Source organism: Malurus melanocephalus, unplaced genomic scaffold (genome assembly GCF_030028575.1).
Source record: "Malurus melanocephalus ecotype Western Australia unplaced genomic scaffold, MMel_1.1 scaffold_93, whole genome shotgun sequence".
NCBI lineage: Eukaryota > Metazoa > Chordata > Aves > Passeriformes > Maluridae > Malurus > Malurus melanocephalus.
The window spans coordinates 1,356,907-1,374,135 of record NW_026623325.1 but is presented as its reverse complement, the minus strand read 5'-3'; the positions used below and the strand labels follow the sequence as shown (position 1 = coordinate 1,374,135).

The window sequence follows — 17,229 nt, the reverse complement described above, 5'->3', positions numbered from 1 at the left end:
TCGTCACCTATTCAGACAGACACCTTCAGGTGATGACTGGCAGTAAACTCAAACTAGCATCTCAGGCTTTTCTCAGCCTTCCTGAATKATAGGAATTTTCCAACCTACCTTAAGCGATATTACAGAGAAGAAAAGAATCTCTTTACCAAGGATATTGTTCTGTGTTTTGTGGCTCGTAATGTATTCCAGGGACAACCTTGTTGAAGGAAAAGATTTTCCTGGCACAACAAAAAATTTTCTCAAATCAGCTGCAGCTGCCAGATAGTTCTAGCTTTGAATTGTTTGCATTTATTTSGCCTGGAGTTGGTTCAGTGAGGCATTTCATGTCTGCCTTCTGTCAACAGTTTGTGAAGCCTTGAAGCAAGTCCAATGAACACTCCCTCCCCCATGCAAATTAAAGGCAAGGCTGTGGCAGCTGTAACCAGAGGGCTGGAAGCTGGAAAATGTCACAYCACATTTGAAATGAAACTGATATAAATCCATGATGTGATGACCTCCTTAAAAAAAAAAAACAAAACAATTCCAAACAAGTGCAAACTACATTTAACACTCAACCTTTCCCACAAGTAATGTGGAGGGAAAGGATATATGGAAGGATATTTTGAAGGCAAGCAAGTGTTTGTGTAGTTAATAGTTCTTGATGTTAAGTATTAATGAACAAATATCAAATTGTTGTTCGTGCTAAACCAAACAGCTTTTAAAAGACACCTAACTGGAAAGCTGGATCAGGAAGCAAACTGGCTCAGCTAAAATGTCTGTCACAGGGAAAGAGGAGGRTTAAAAAAGGAAAAYGGGCTTCYGAACAAATACCATAAAGATGCCTGTAACCGTGGGAAGGTTTCTGCACTTGTGGTGTTACAAGAACGAGGTTGCCAACTTATGTGCTCTATTGATCCATGGAGGTTTTGCAGTGCTCTAGTACTTCTAGCTATCCAGTTTCTGAAGCTTTATATAAGATAAAGCATCTTTAAGCTTTTCTGGATTGAAGAAACTCATTATATTCCATTTACCTGATTTTAGCTTGCAACTCCCAGGAATTTCCTGAACATGCTGTAGTTACTTGAAAACTTCAAAATGACTCCATGATTAATGCCTGCAATACAAGAGAGTTGCAACAAAAAGTGCGATTTATTTTTTCTCCACATCATGCAAATATATCCATGTGCTCTAATAACTGATYTGCAGACAAATTTCCATAACAAAAGTGTTTGGGCAGACAAGTTAGTTCTGCTGGAGGGCAGTGTTTGACCAGACTTAGCTGGTAGCCYCTCTGGATACTTACTAAATTTTAAGGGCTGCATGGTTAGATATTTTGCTGTTGTTGTTTGGGGTCATTTTACTGCCTTTTAAGGTGAAAACTTTGCTTTTTATGCTCTGGTGTCTGATGGTTCACCTTCACACTGCCTTAAATGTGCGTGTGGAGAAAAACTCCACAATGCAATGTTGAAACTGTATGGTTACTAAAACATCACCTGGAGTGGTGTCTCTCCAGTTTTGTGTGTCTGCCTCCCTTTTGAGCCCCTCTGATAACCATTTCCCTCTGCTCAGAGGGTGAGAAKTTTCTCCACATTAGGAGGAAGGAAAAGAGGTTGTAATTGCTGTAAGTATTTACATTCTCCAGAGAACAGGTAACTACCTATAATTTCTGGCAGCAGCCAGGCAATTAGCTGCTCTCTGAGTAGTAAAAACATTTTATGACTGTCTTTGAACTCACTTTTGAGGATCCCCTTGAGATAGAAGCCTCACAATCTGAGGAAACACAGATCTAAAGACAAGGAGAATTGAGGATAAGCATCTGTACAAGGAGCACAGCTACAAACTTCAATCTGACATCGTGATAGGAATCTTTTATTTGTTTATGGGGTTTTTGAAGTTATTTTGGCTTTGTAAGAAGTTACACAGATCCCACTCTAAAAATACTGTTATGCTAGACTGAGTCAGARAGAGCACAGTCAATAACTCTGCACTAAGACATGAAGTTGTCTTATGACTTCCATTCTCTCTTTAACCAGTTAATTGTGATTAGCTCATAATCTTTCCATTTTTCATCCAAAGACACTGCAAAGATGTGTGTTTTTGTGTAGTGTAGRGGCTTTCTCTGCTATGAATTAAGGCCAGTTTTGAGATCCATTATGTWGCAGATACATTGCTGCATGTGATGTTTATTCTGTAAGGATATTGCAGTCATGATCTTTCAGCTGTAAAAGAGATTTTCTGCTGTGAATTCAGAGGTTTATCCATTTTGGCGAGTGTGACCCTTTGAGGAATTATGTTTTTGCAAGGCACGCCTAGTCATTCCTGATTCTCATTCACTAGGCTGAGTCAACTTCAGTCTCTTGTTCTGGAAATCTAAGTTTTTGTATATCCAGGGTTTCTGGTGAGGGCCTGCGGGTCAAGTTCCATCAGCAGCAGATTGCACAGATGGAAGGCTGCGTGTCCACAGTGCATCAGCATTTGCAGGTGATCGTCTGTTACATGTAGCACAGGAGAAATGAGTAACAGTAATTGTAAAAGTCAGTTGGATTTAACAAGTTTGGATTGGCTGGGATTCAACTTAGTGACCACTTGTAGCATCTGGAGGTTAAGACCTTGCCTTTTTGCTGGCCTGCAGCGCACCTGAGGGGAAGTGTATCCTTAGTACTTATTTTTTTAATGGAGAATCTCCTCTCCTAAAATGAAAAAGGTTCTGGCTTTTCGACTGCATGGAATAAATTTTTTATCACAAGAAACAGTTAAGCAGTCAATGAGGATGAAATCGAATACAGRAAAACTGTGTTTTTTCTAGTTGATATTTTCTGTGTAATTAGACTTAGTGTGCATCAAGAAAGTCCAGTGCATTTTTACAATATTCTACCATTATATTAATGGTTTTTCTCAGCACCTTTTACCCTTAGCAACTTGGCAAGTTTTAAAATAGCAAGCAAATAGAATATTGCTTAGTGAATGACTCCAAGTCAGCAAAGGTTTACTTGCTGTAGTGTATAAATTAGGYAACATCTCAGAGGTAAAGCTTGGAGTTTATGCAGGATAAAGGAAGGCTCTTCCAGCCTGAGAAGTTATCCTTTTAACTGCAGATTCGGCACATGTATGGCAGGTATGTGATTTTTATATAAGGGTATTTAATAGTAGAGTATAAGAGATTCATTAAAAATATCTACAACAGTAGCCTGCTATAGTAATAGCTACCATGTCTTACAGTTACATCATCTTCTAAAATTTATTGTGAATAAGCAAAGATAAAATGTTCTGCTCTAAGGGGGRAAAAAGGCTACTATGGAGTTTGCAACAATGAACTAAACAAGTTTCCATTAACTAAAGAAGTTGAATGAATTGCCATCTCTAATGATCTGGGTGACTGGACTTTCCRTCTTATATCTGAAATTACTGTAAGCAGAAAAAGAGGGCAAGTGAATGTGTTTGCTGCTGCAGTTCAGTTTCCTGAGGTGGTGAGATGATGATGTGAGGCCAGTACTGAAACAGAACTCCAAATAGATTCTTCATTCTGATGAGGGCTTGTTCTGGCTCACCAGCAACTTCACTTCTTGCTTATCTATGCTGGAATTTACACTCTCTGCCTCCTTCTCCTGCTCAGGTATGCAGGTGCAGCCCACGGGGATGGTGATGTAATCCTCGGTGTAGACGTAGCGGCCCCCGGCGCAGGCGGGCGTGCGGCGCAGGATGACCGTGGGCATGTACACCGGGGTGCTGCGGAARTGCAAGCTCTCCTCGCCAAAGATCCCCATCAGGCAGCCTTTGCACAGACAGTAGGCCTCAGGAATGTACTTAGGGTATCTCATGGGATCATAGGAAATTCTAGAGGGGAGCAGAGAAAGATTAATTAGTATTTCTAAAAATGGGTATATTAATCTGGAATTCTATAATTTTATCTATTACAATAATTATTATATCACTRTAATAATTATATCATGTTTTTGTTGTCTTTGCCAACAAAAATAGGTGTAGCTGTTGCTGCCTGTAATTCATAAAGTGTAATGAAAAGAACATGAACAGCTTACAGAACTGATTGGGTCCTACAGTGCACATGGAACTATGAAGTGTTTGGCTTTCTCTATTATGAGATTCAACRGTTTAAACAGAATGAGTTTTGCATTTTGGACTGAATTGGTAGACAAAGCATTAAAAAAGACACTTGGATGTCTCTAAACTTTTTATCTGCCTGGAGTTCTTAAAAAACTGGTACAAATCCTTGTTAACATTATTATTGTTAAAGCCATGATATGATGTTTTAGAATTTAGTAATTTAAATAGAATTGAATTGTACTATTATTCCTGAAATAGGTTTTGTTCCCTAGTATACTTGGGGTCATAAAGGTGCCTTATCCTTGAAAGCAGAATTTTGTACTCCTTTGTCTAATTTATCTCTGCTGTASCTCCCTCTAACCAGAGAAGAGCACATTTTCATGCCCACACTGAGATAAACTACAACTTCCTGCRATGGGGCATCCACAGCTTCTCTGGGCAATCTGTGCCAGTGTCTCAGTACCCTCACTTCTTAATTCTTCCAATATCTGATCTAAACCCTGCTCTTGTCCAGTTTAAAGCCATTATTCCTTGTTCTATCACTCCATGCCCTTGTGAAGAATCCTACAGCTCTCTTGTAGGCCTCCTTTAGATACTGGAAGACTCAACCTGTCTTCATAGGAGAGGTGCTCCATCCCTTTGAGCATCTTCATGGCCTCCTCTGGACTCATTCTAGCATATCCATGTCCTTCTGCATTGGGGTCCCAGAACTGGATGCAATTCTCCAGGTGGGATCTCTTAATAGACCTTAAAAGTGATCTTAAATCTAAATAGATTTATAGCAATTTCTAAATTGTTTCCAAGAGTTTGCAGTGCTTGCTTGGGTATCAAAGTGTTCACCTTTTATCTCTTCAGACCATCTCTGAGATGAGAAAAGGTTTCAGCATTGGAAGAGGCAGCATAAGTCTGCCTCAAGCTATGACTACAGTCACTGATAGTCAATAAAATCTGTCCTTGTGAGAACAGGCCCCTGGCTCTCCCTCTTACATCCACCCCTGGCTTGGCACTGATGTTTTTCTGGTCACAGGATTGATCAAGGAATTCATTCCACTGAGGGGTAACTCCATCAAAACTTGAGTTTTGGTGTGTCAGCTGTCTTTCCACATGTACACAGAGCTCTACACCAACTGGCCAGAGCTAACAAKCAGCTGCAGACAGGGTCAGAAGGGACCTGCCCTTTTCAGAAGGATCAACAATTTATCAAATTGAAGCAAATCTGGAATCATAGCTTTTGCCAATCACAAACTTGATTACCCTGTCATCAAGGAAAAAACTTTTCAATATACATATAATAACCATAATATGCATATATATATATATATATATATATATGTATGTATGTATGTATATATGTATAATTTTTTTTAAGAGCTTGTTTTCCTCAGAAAAAAATCTGACCAGTTTTCTCCTAGCCAGACATCTGTGATGTTGCAGATATTTTTTACAATTCTCCTCTGTCCCATTTATACTCACTTACTTTCCCCAGGAAATACCTTCATGTTACAGAATCTCGCACCAGTGTGAAATAAAATGCCTGGTARCCAGCAGAAGGGAAGAAAGGGGAACACAGGCCTTTCTACTGTGATACACTCCCATTTCAAACTGAAGTGTRAGTCATTTCWGTGGTGGATTGTTAAACCCACCATATGTCAAGTCATTGGTATTTCCTCTATTGTATTATCTCTAGCACCAGGTTTATGATGTTACTGGAAAGCATGAACATGATTCTGCATGCAAACATAAGAGGTTTCACTCATAARAGGAGAACACTGTCACTGGAATCACAGTCTACAACCAACTTTCTCCTCAAAATTCCCATGTGGAAAAAAGCTGGTATTAAGGGGGTGGGTTTTTTGAAAGATGGTGTGGTTGTGGCATGTTTTTTTTTTACTTTCCTAGGGAAAAAATCTCTTTGTTACTAAGTTTGATGTCAATACATYATGTGAGGACTGGAAGGAATCAGAATCCAAACTTAATGATGGATTCAAAACATAGGTGTGGTTTTGCATCCAGACCAGAACTTCAAGGCCAAAGMCTCTAAGTGATGTCTCCTGAAATTATTACCTTAACTCAAATGTCACTAAAATTTGGAGCCATATACAAGGCTCTGCATCTTCAGCTTAAGCCTGTTCAGAAAAGCTATATAAAAAAAAAACCCTCATTTTTGTCTTTCTAGGCAGCTCAGACATGTTTGGGTCTGAACTACTAACAAACACCAGTAACATCCAGCATTTAGCTGCATAATTGCAGTTAGACCTGCTTCCTTCTGTTCTCATGAACTGAGCATAATCACACTGTGCAGAGAATTCTGCACTCAGCTGCTGATTTGATTCCTCTCCATTCCTTCAACCACTACAAGACATGTTTTAACATCTTCTCCTGGCACAGGGTAAACATGTTTGATCACGTTATTTGACCAGGTTAAATAAAATGCATGCTCCAAGTTCCTGCTATGTSTTTCCTAGACCCAAGAGATRAACGGGGCTGGGAAGAGTGGTGGARAACCAGAGAAGTGCAACTTCCCACTGGTACTCGAGTGTCCCTTGCAGCCTCGTGTCATTTGCTGTGGTCACTCCTGCAGTGACAGTCCAGACACTCTGATGAGGATTGCTCTTGTCCTGTGAACTCAGGTCACCACTGGGTAAGGCTGACTCTGCCTCGCCAGCACTCCTGGTTCACAAGTGACAGGAGCAATGAGCTGTGCTGGGCTGCTCTATTCCCATCTGCTGGAACAAGAAGCAGGTTTGTGCTGAACTGGAACTGCTAATGAAGTGTGACTCGGCTGCTTTTCCTTATGACCCTACGAGTGCTTTGAGAGCTCCCAGTGAAAAACAAACTTCCTGCCATTTACATACTAAGCCTGGAAACTCAAGAGAAAACTTTCTGTCAGAAGTAAAACTCTTGAAGAGACTTACTCTGCCTTCTCCTGTGCTCTACTTTTATATGTAGTATYTTTAATAATATTGTCACTTCATAATTTCCAAGCTTCTGATTCCACGGGGTCAGATGCTGTGCTGTGGCAGGCAGCTGACTCTTCAGAAAATCACTGTTAGCACTGGGCTAACAGCTGGATGTTATCAGAAGTCTAATAAACACATAATCATMCCCTTCCTTCTCACTCTGAAATACTTACAGGATTAAGAGCTAACAGCTTTTTTTYYCCYTTGCCAAGACATTTATTTCCCTRTAGCAGGTGTCCTTTTGTTCACGTTATGCTTACTTTAGTTTATATACAGGCAGCAACATAGGTATTACTACTGTAAGTAGATCAGTACTTGCACAAAAATCGCTCAGTGCTGATTTTCTGAAGAGCTGTACAAATGTGTTCAGCTAAAAAGGATAGCAGCTCTATCCTTGCATTCTTTCCCTTGGCTGCATCTTTGGGACATGCACACTGTGCCACACGGTACTGTCAAATCCTGGAATATTTCTCAGATAAGCTTCTAGAAAATCACTGGAATATTATTTGAAGGAAAGCCCTCTTGTATAGCTTTGTTCAAACACATTGCAGACAAGCTTAGCTTTTACTAGTGAAAAATKACTTGCCTATATTACTTTTATTAAGTAAATAAGCACTAAACCAAGGATGCTTACAAACTGAAACTGATCCTTGAAAAACAGAAAAACCAAGAGGGGCAATGTTTGAAACAGGGACTGGCTAACTTGGCTAACATCATCAGAGCAACACAGACAATGAAAGTTAAATTTCTGTAAATTAACCCTTAGTATATGCAGGATTAGGCCCCAGAGGCATAAACAAAAGCCAAAGGATTTGGAAATATAGAAACACAAATGACTTCTTGAATACACATAAAGAATTTTTGCTAAGCTCATGCAGAAGTGTGTTTGCAAACTAGCTATGATTGTTATTATAGCCTTGAGATATTAGAAAATAAAAATAGAGCTGATATATACAGCTGGTTAATGAATGTCATGTGTGCTCTGCAGCGTCATGAATGGAATCACAAATCACCACTACCTGTAAAAGTGCTGCCGATTTCAGCAGGATCAAATTTTTCAACCATTGCTCTGAGCTTTATGATTAGACCCCACAAACATTGAGGCAGACTTTGAAAATTAATCCTTTTTAGAATGTCCATGAGCATTTTGTCTGTGCATCTCCTGAGCTGTGCTTGCACCGGTGATGATTCACCACGATTGTGACTTCTGCAAATGTTGACAAGAGCACCCATTCTGTGCTGTTGGCAGGGTCTGAAGGTCCACCTATATCTTTAATTCTTGTTAAGCAGCTCCTAACCATAGCAGTAGCCAAGTGGCCCTTGCCAGAACCTCCTTGTACAAGCAGGCTTTCTGCATTTCATTGATTGCATCAATGCATTCCATGTAATATTGCTAAAAAGGACAAGCAACCCCTGGATAGATGTCTCAAGCTGGCCTGATGATTTCATGGAAGGAYGATTTCATGGCAGAACTTCTGCTGCTGGCTCTATTTTTAAAAAAAAGCTGGGTAATTTGTAGCCCAGCTTCCTGAACTGCTGAGCAAATCCAGCATGCTCAGTTGACTTCAGGGAACTCTGCTGCCTCTTTATAGCTCTGCAGAGCAAAGAGTGATTCGCATGATTAAACGCTGTGCCMTGAGTTATATACTGATCTCCTGTGGCCATCAGGATGGAATTTCAGTATCAGACAGACAAACTCCTATTTTTTTCCYTAACTTCTCCCTGAAATACCTGTTGGTTGCTGCTAGCAGTAGGGTCAGGGACCAGATGGATCTGTGGTGCAATCAACGTACAATTCCTGTATCTCTGGGTTCTAGCAAGCAAAAAATGATGTAAGTCTTGATTTTTGTATAACCAAATTAAAAGACCAAGTAATGGAAAATAAATAATGCACACAGAACAAAGACAAGCAAAGAAGCCACACAAGGATTATCTGAGCTTTGAGCCAGTCAAACCTAATTCTTCCACATTTAAATGGAGTGACAGGCTTCGGATACAGGCAATGAAGTAGGGTCAGCATTATACACAGTTCTCTAAGTAATATATTTGATTCTTTCTCATAAATGCTGATATGAAAAAAATTCAGTTGACTTGAACTGAACAGTCATGTGAGCAGAAGAATTACAAGCAGCAGCTTTAAACAGCTGGGAGCAGGTACCTGGGGAGACATCCAGGGGAAGGTAAGTAGAGCCAGACTTAATATCTTTATTATTAATGACCTGGAATAGGGAGTATAAACAGTATGTTAATGAAATCTGCAGATGGTAACAATGGGAACTGCTGCAACACCAATGAAGACAGAGAAACAGCATGAGGTATCTCAGACATTAAAATGCAGGGCAAAAAGAAAAAAGAGGCTTTATGCACAGAGCAGAAATGRATTGCACTGTAAGTCCTTAGGTGCAGAAAAGAAGTTGGAGCGCAGGATGTCTGTGAGACATTGGGACAGGACAGTCATCTTGATGTAAATTTCAAGTAGTCGAGTTCATCCTTTGAGCAGTGTCCTATTAGGGCATACAAGAGGGGTCTGCCTACAGTGAATTTATTTATGAGCATTCACCTCTAAAACAACTTTGGTGATTCAGAAGGCAGTTCAGGAGACAGCCTAAATGGATCTGTGAAGGGGAGCAATTTACAAGGGACAGAATTAAGTGCAAATGGGCTTGTCAAGAAAGTTCTGTAGTATGGAAGAGAGCTTTATGCAGCTTTTCAGATTCACACTCCAGCCATGGAGAAGAAATTGTTGGGATTGCATAGGTGAAATTGGTTAACTGCTGACAAAACACAATGGGACATTATTTACAGTCTTTAATGGAAAGCTGTGTGTTCTTCTCAAAKATATGGAGTACCTCTAATGAGATAAAGGAGCTTTCAGGGCACCGCCCGCGCCAGTTGAAAACCACATAACAAAATAAATTTTCACATCTGGCTTCAAAATCTATGAGATAGCAGGTGGTAATAGCTAATGCACATTAGCAATCTTGTATTTTACACTTTACACATCTTGAGATACCTGTTGCTGTCTCTTTGCACACTAATGATACAGTAAAAATGCAGTCACAAAAAAAAGCTGTAAATGAGATTTGTTAACTAGACAGTGTACTCAGGCCTTTTTACCCTAGAGAAACATTTTTCCCCTGAATATAATTTTAGATTTCACTTTTAATGGTGTAATACTGTTTTCCTCTATCTTTTAAAATTSCTGGCTTGGAGATGTCATCAAGTTACTTGTATGTGAATGGCTAGTGGTCTGTCTTGAAAACCTTTTGATGAAAAGTACAGTGGATTTACAGCTTCTTAAACATTTTGTAAGCTAGGCCCCAAAAAGCAGCTGGTTCTCTGTAAAGAAGTAAGCCTATACAGAACTCCATCTGAAAATAAATACCTGTCCAACAAAATGTAAGGATGGAAAGCACTGTTTTCAGACCAGAGGAGCAATTTTCTGATGGCATAGCATTTTGCAAAACCACTGTGTAAAATACCTGGGCCCCGTGGTAGGTGTTTTATTCATGGTATTTACTYTGTGCATTCTTAGGTAGCTTAAAAATCCTTAGTCTTCTTAGAGAAAATGTATTGCTAAAAATACTTTGCTTATGAAAGGCTGACTGAGCAAATAAACCATCTTTCTCTCAGTAGGATTACTTCTTACACTAAAAGCGGGCAAAAACCATGCCATAAAATAAATATTTATTGGAGAGCACTAACAAGGAGATAATTGTTTGCTGAATTCACAGGAACTGCATCGAAGTATATACCAAGGATGATGTATAAAGAGYAGTAAGAAAGTCAGTTCCTTTTAAGTGTGCATGTTTTAGCTTCCTGCTCTCTGCAGTCCTTTACAGAAAGCGGGAAACAGAACTCAGTCTTATTCATAGTCTTCTGAGAATGTGATCATATACTGGGTTTTGTGTACTAAATCAGTGGTTTCCAAGCTTTGCCAGAGCTTTCTATAGGAGTGCAAATCCAGTTCCATATATTAACTATCCTCACTACAAATTGATTTTAGTTGGTTGTTTTTATGCCCCYTTACAAATAGTCTGTGACCCCCTGCTCTGCCACAGGGGAAGGAGGTTTGCAAAGCACAGGTTGAGAACACAGGTGTAGAAGATTGCTGTATTCATTCCTTGCCTTTGCTCCTACAGCAAAGGAGACATCGAGCCCTTGGGAGTGTTTGGTAGGTGAAGATATGGCTGTGTTGGTAGGTGACCTGAACACAGACTGTACCCTGATGTATTTTATAAACAGTGGAAAGTCTGGAGTCACATTTTGGGGAAAGCATTTGAGCCCCTCTATGGCTGCTGCTGAGTCAGGAGGTGTTTCTTTGGTGGTGGTGCTATGCTGAGGGTCCTCTGAATGAACTTCACATATGACAATTTGCCCAAGTGACTTTCTGAGGGTGGTCTGTGCTCCCGGACACCCACTTTCTGGGTGTAGCTGTGGGTGTGAGCTCCATCTCACGGCTTGAACCACCTCATTCATTTCTCTTTTTGCCCATTAGATATATTCCTCACTCAGGCGATACAAGGTAATTATGTAAAAACAGCTTATTTGGACGTGTGCTTTAGCACTTTTCCCGCGGGCTGCTGCCCGGTGTCACGGCCACCCCTCGCCCCTCGCCGCCCCGGGCACGGCGCGGCAAAGTCCCTCTCGGCTCCCTGGAGCCTCCGGCACCCCTTGAGGCGGCCGCACCCCCTTCCCCCGGCGCCCGGAGTCACCTGTATGCCCAGGGCGATGCGCTGCGCAGGTTGACGGGGAGCCGGACCCTCTTGTCTGCGGGCGGCCGTGTCCCGGCGGGGCAGCTGGCGTTGTGCTGGCGGCCGGGCGGCTCGGGCTGCAGGGTGTGGTGGAAGGCGCTGAGCATTCCCGCCGCCAGCCGCCCGTACAGCTGCTCCAGCAGCTCCTCGGGCCGCTCGCCGCAGCTCCGCGTCCGCGCCGGCCGCTGCTTGGGCGCCCTGGCGGCCTCCGGGCGGAGCGGGAGCAGCGCCGCGCAGAGCAGCGCCGCCAGCGCCGCCCGCACCTGCAACGACGGCGCCGTCAGCGGGGATGGGGACACCGGGGACACCGGGGACACCGGGGACACCGCTCCCGCCCGGCACCGCCCGCGCCCCTCCGCGCCCCCCTGCCCGCAGCCCCTTACCCTGCCTCGCTGCATGGCGGCCGGGCTGCTCCTCCTCGAGGGAGCCGGGGACAGCGGCGGGCTGCGGCGCCGCGCCGTGCCACTGGCTCTCCCGGCGGAGGAGCTGTTGGAAAAGTGCCCCGCGCCTCACTGCATCYCCGCTGGCCTCGCCTGCCAGGAACATGTTCCGCGGCGCTCTCGGAAGCGGCGAGCGCTCAGCGCCGGGCGAGGGTCAGTCCCACACGGGCCGCTGCCCGCGGCTCCGGGGACACCCCGGGGCCACTCCGGCCCCGCCAGCCCATCCCGCCGCGGCCACCCCGCCGAGACACCGGCCCGGTGCTCCCCACAAGCCCGAGGGTGCCGTCCGGAGCCCCGCGCTCCCTCCCACCGCACCGGCGGCACGGGCAGGAGCCGGGGTGTCCCCATCCCGGCCGGGACATTCGGCATCCAGTGGCACCCTCGAGAATGAGGCAGAGCCAGGGGGATTTGGCCCAGTGGGAGTCAAAGTGTCAAGGCTGATGTGAAAAAACGTGAGGGTTTTCAGGTGGGGAAGGGACTGCTCTAGCCCGGACTCTTCCAGGCGCTTTAGAGCAATTGGTATTATCGCTCGTAAGGATTTSCCGCTTGCCCCACTCCAGGTAGCACCTCTGGCATGTTTCTCCATCCCAGCTGTGTCGTTCCTCCAGCAGGTACCGTGGTGGTTGATGTCCCTCATGAAGACTGGGGTTGGCAAACGTGATGAATCCTCTCCTCCTGCCGAGGTGGCCTGTGGCAGACACTGACTGCGGGGTCACTCTGCTGACTGCAAGAGAAGCCKCTTCAGAAGACGAGAAATTTGCGTTTAGTACGTTCCTAAACAAGGCTGAGGTGAGTCTCACCTCTAATGGCTTCTCCATCTATTCTGCACTTTTCAAAACACCTTATGTGCTATACTCGCGGTCTCTGGCACAAACTACGAAAATAAGCATCTGTAATACGCTAAATACATCATAAAAGATGTGATTCACTGAAATGGTGAACGTTAAAAACAGACTTTAGAATTCATCACTTGAATCAAATGTTTTGTGTGCTATAATTAAGTCCTGCATGTCTCTTGAGGCATTTAGGATAAGGATAGTTAACTACAAAACTACTAATAAGGGTAGTGGAAAATAGGATCATAAATCATGCAAGGATTGAGAAACACCAGTTTGGTACCACAGAAATATAAGACATGAACTTCACCAAGTAGGCTGGAATTGAAGCAGAATGGCCTGGCATTCATAATGTGACGAAGTGACTTGATTTTATGGTTTCTGGAAAGTCATAGAGTGAAGTCTAACCATTTTCAGGTTTTGATACAATATGCATCACAGGTCAGTATGATTTACTAGCAGTATATTAACTTTTATCTGTGTGGGGTTTGAGTCAGGTTTCAGCTCTGAGGGAGGACAGTTTTAAACTGAATTCAAAACTCCCCTTTGCAGTTGTATCCTCAGGTGACAGACTGGGACAAGGTGTCTGTCTATTTAGCCCAGACCAGTCTGACYCCTGACCATGCACCAGCCTCATGTTTCTTCACCACCTTCAAGTGSTATGTGGGGCAACATGGCAAATATTTATCATGGCAGATCTTTTTATATTACTYTTGCTAAGAGAAACCAGATATTGAGAAATTTCTGATTTCTGAGTTGCGTGAGGATGTCACACTTGGCTTTACAAAACATGGGTTCCTTTATATGCATCGACATTTCTGGGAGACATCTGCCTAAAAAAATCAGAGCAGATATAGGCATTAAARTGCCATAAGATTTAAGGCTTTGTGTCTTATATAGGCAATATTCTGATTCTGTATATTAGTTGCCTTGTATTTTCCTTATGGAAAATCTCATTGATTGAAACAATAAGAACCACAGAAAGGCAGCAAACGAGATTCCATTACACAGAACTAAGAGTGMTATGCCAGTTCTTGTGGCACAGTCTACCTCAGAGACCTCTGAGTCATAAAAAAAATATCCACTGATACACTTTGGGAGCTTAGGTTCTTCCAACTTTAAGAAATCACTAACCAGTGTCCTCACCATTGGTGTTAATTTATATTTTTCTTAGAATTTTATGGGGATTTAAAGTATCTATACAAATGAAATATTGAAAAAAAATTAGTAATACAAAATTTATTCTGAATTTGATGTAATATATGATACTTCAATCAATGAATTCAGAAGTATGTCTTTCACTTTTACATAATATTCTAAATGTTCTTTCTGGGGATTGCTATTCAACATTTATACTTGGAAGTGGCTTCTGCCTCTCTCCTGAGACTATCACCACAGTGATCAGTGCCAGCTAATCAGTTCAGTTCCACAAATGTCTGGTATGAGAAAGTCAGGATGTTCAAAAGAAAACCAAGCTGTGAAAGAATAGGGCAGACATTTTTAGTGACTTCATATAAATAAAAAGAAACATCTTCTGCATCTGATTCCATCAGAGAGCATTTCATGCAATGTTAAACACTGAAACACTTTTAACAAAGAACACGCCAGGTTTGTGTCTTCAACCTTATGTTGTTGCCAAAGCTGGAGAAATATGTGTCACAGAAGGAGAAAAAAATCCTATTCAAATACATTATCATCAGATCATTAAGATAATTTGGAAAAAAAATTCAGAACCATTTGAATAATCATGAAAACCTGACAGTGGATGTAAAAATGTAGCCCTTCCCAGACACATTAATYCCAAACGAGCAGCATTGTCAGGATGTTTTCTTGGTTGGGATTGTTRTCTTCATAGCTGCTCTGGCATGACAGCTGGTTTCAGATACTGTGGTTCACAAATAAATAAATCACATTTCTGTGACAAAGCATTATTAGTGGTACCACAGTAATGCTCTTGTCACAGCAGTGGCAGAATTGACCTAAACTCAAATGCTTATTCCATCCCATTACAGCATTAATGAGATCCTCTCTATATCTGAAATAATGATGTGAAAAGTGTTTTAAAAATCATTATACAGAACTTCACGAGTTGAACAACTCATATTTTTGGGTGGAATGAAGATTCAACTGACATTCATACCACCAGGTATGAATCTTCAGAGAGAGAACTAAATTACTCCCCAAAGATATCCTTCTCCCTCACCTTCTGTTTGCAGATAACCCATCACCCAAACTGTTCTGTTCCTGTTCATCTTCCCTGCAGCTGTAAGCATTGTAATACCACTTGGAAGCTCCACGGCATAACACCTTCTACAGCAAGAATCTCAGAATATTTTACAGTTGTTAGGCAATTTAGCTTTGCAAAAGYRAATTCTTGAGAAATGGAGAATCTTTAAAGGACTTCATTTTGCAAAGGTGGGAACTGAGGAGAAAACAGGCTAAAAATGGACTTTTCACCATAAAGTTGAGCATCCGTGTCCTTGACATTAAGAATAATCAAAGAGCAGCAAATTAGCTTAATTTCTTATGATTTCACACTACACTTGCMAAGAAACAAAGAGAACCTTTATCATAAAATTGTTTATTGGCAATCCCAGGCACAAATACAGGGTAGAGAATGGGTGGAGAATGACCCTGAGGAGAAGGAAGGTCTGGGTGGTGTTGGTTGAAATAAGCAGAACATGACCCAGCCATGTGCATTCACAGCCCAGAAAGCCAAATRTGTCCTGGGCTGCATCCAAAGCAGTGCAGGCAACAGGGCAGGGAGGGGACTTTGCCCCTCTGCTCTGCTCTGCTGAGACTCTACCCACAGTGCTGCATCCAGATCTGGGGTCCCAAAACTCCAGAAGGAAGGACATGRACCTGTTGGAGAAGTCCAGAGGAGACCACAAAGATGACCAAAGGCTACAGCATCTCTCCAGGGAAGACAGACTGGTTTCCCAGGGAGATTTAGGATGCCCCATCCCTGGAAGTGTTCAAGGCCAGGTTGGATGTGGCTTGAAGAAACTTTGAAGGTCTTGTGGAAAGTGTTCCTGCCCACAACAGGAGTGCTGGAATTAGATAATCTTTAAGGTCTCTTCCAACCCCAACCATTCTATGAATTCTATGAACCTTGTATGTTAGTACAATTTTCAATTCCTATTTCACTCTACAATAGCTTTGCTTTAAAAGTAATGAGTCATCTAATTTGTAGTGAAGGGTCTTCAGAGAAAAATATGAAATATGCGGTTAAGGATGCTTTGATGCTGTAATGCTTGGCTTGTTCAGAGATAAAATACGACTCAAGTAATCATTCCTACTATTTCTATCATTTGGCCACTGTAAAAAGAGATGTTTTTCATACACGTAAAGAGAAAGTTACATACGTAACTTTGTATCCTGGGGAAGCTCTCAAGTCTAAGAGGTCAACTGAGGATTTTTTAATACTGTATAGTTCATCTTTTCACGACAATAGAAGCTAAAGTACCTCATCAGTCAGTTTCTCAAGGGAATCAGCATTTTCCTAGGTTTAATACTGCTGCTTTTCCAACAAATCATGCAGTGGTGTTCTCTACCCAACAGCCTGAGGCCTTCCAACAACATGGTGACACAGCACTCTGGACATCCATGCAGCTCTTTCTCAACAAATTCCAGTTGTATTCACATCCATCAGGGATTACTCTCCAGCCTTGAGTGCAGACCTTGAGTCTTCTGTTCCCTCACACAGAACATCTTGCACCAAAGAAGRAGGATGATGCACTGAAGGTGCTTCCAAAGAACGGTTCCTGGCCCAGGCTCACCTTAGGATCATGCCAGGCAATTATCTGGGAGATGAATTGTCATGGTCCAAAACTGTGCTACTGTGCACTGCCGTGCTGCCAGTGTTACAGAACAGCTGGTTACACATCCCCTCCTCTGCTCTGGGCTTGCCTTGGCAACCTCGCAGTTCTAGTAGAGATGCAGCCATAGTGAACGTGGCTTCAAAGTAGATGAACCTGTGCTAAATCATTTCAACTGTCAGCAGGACTCATTGTTACGGTGCTGGAGCTGGATCACATGGCTTTCTRTCAGTTCAGAACAAGCTGAACTGTGCTTGCTAAATAACATGCAAATACATCATAACTCAGAGCATTATATAATCAGATCCTCAYGCTATAGGAAACAGCATGTTCCAGAAGTCCCTGGGAGTTTGTGCAGGGCTGGAATGAAAGTGCAATTG

At 42.5% G+C, this 17,229-nt stretch overlaps 1 protein-coding gene across 1 annotated transcript; it reads right to left on the bottom strand.

Moving 5' to 3' along the window:
• Window positions 1-1,766: 1,766 nt before the first annotated feature.
• On the bottom strand, window positions 1,767-12,153 carry IL17D (interleukin 17D). Its single transcript, XM_057368531.1, has 2 exons — window positions 11,717-12,153; window positions 1,767-3,813 (listed from the first exon to the last, which is right to left on the bottom strand). The coding sequence occupies exons 1-2, from the start codon at window positions 12,151-12,153 to the stop codon at window positions 3,498-3,500; spliced, it is 753 nt and encodes a 250-aa protein (XP_057224514.1). The 3' UTR covers window positions 1,767-3,497.
• Window positions 12,154-17,229: the final 5,076 nt, after the last annotated feature.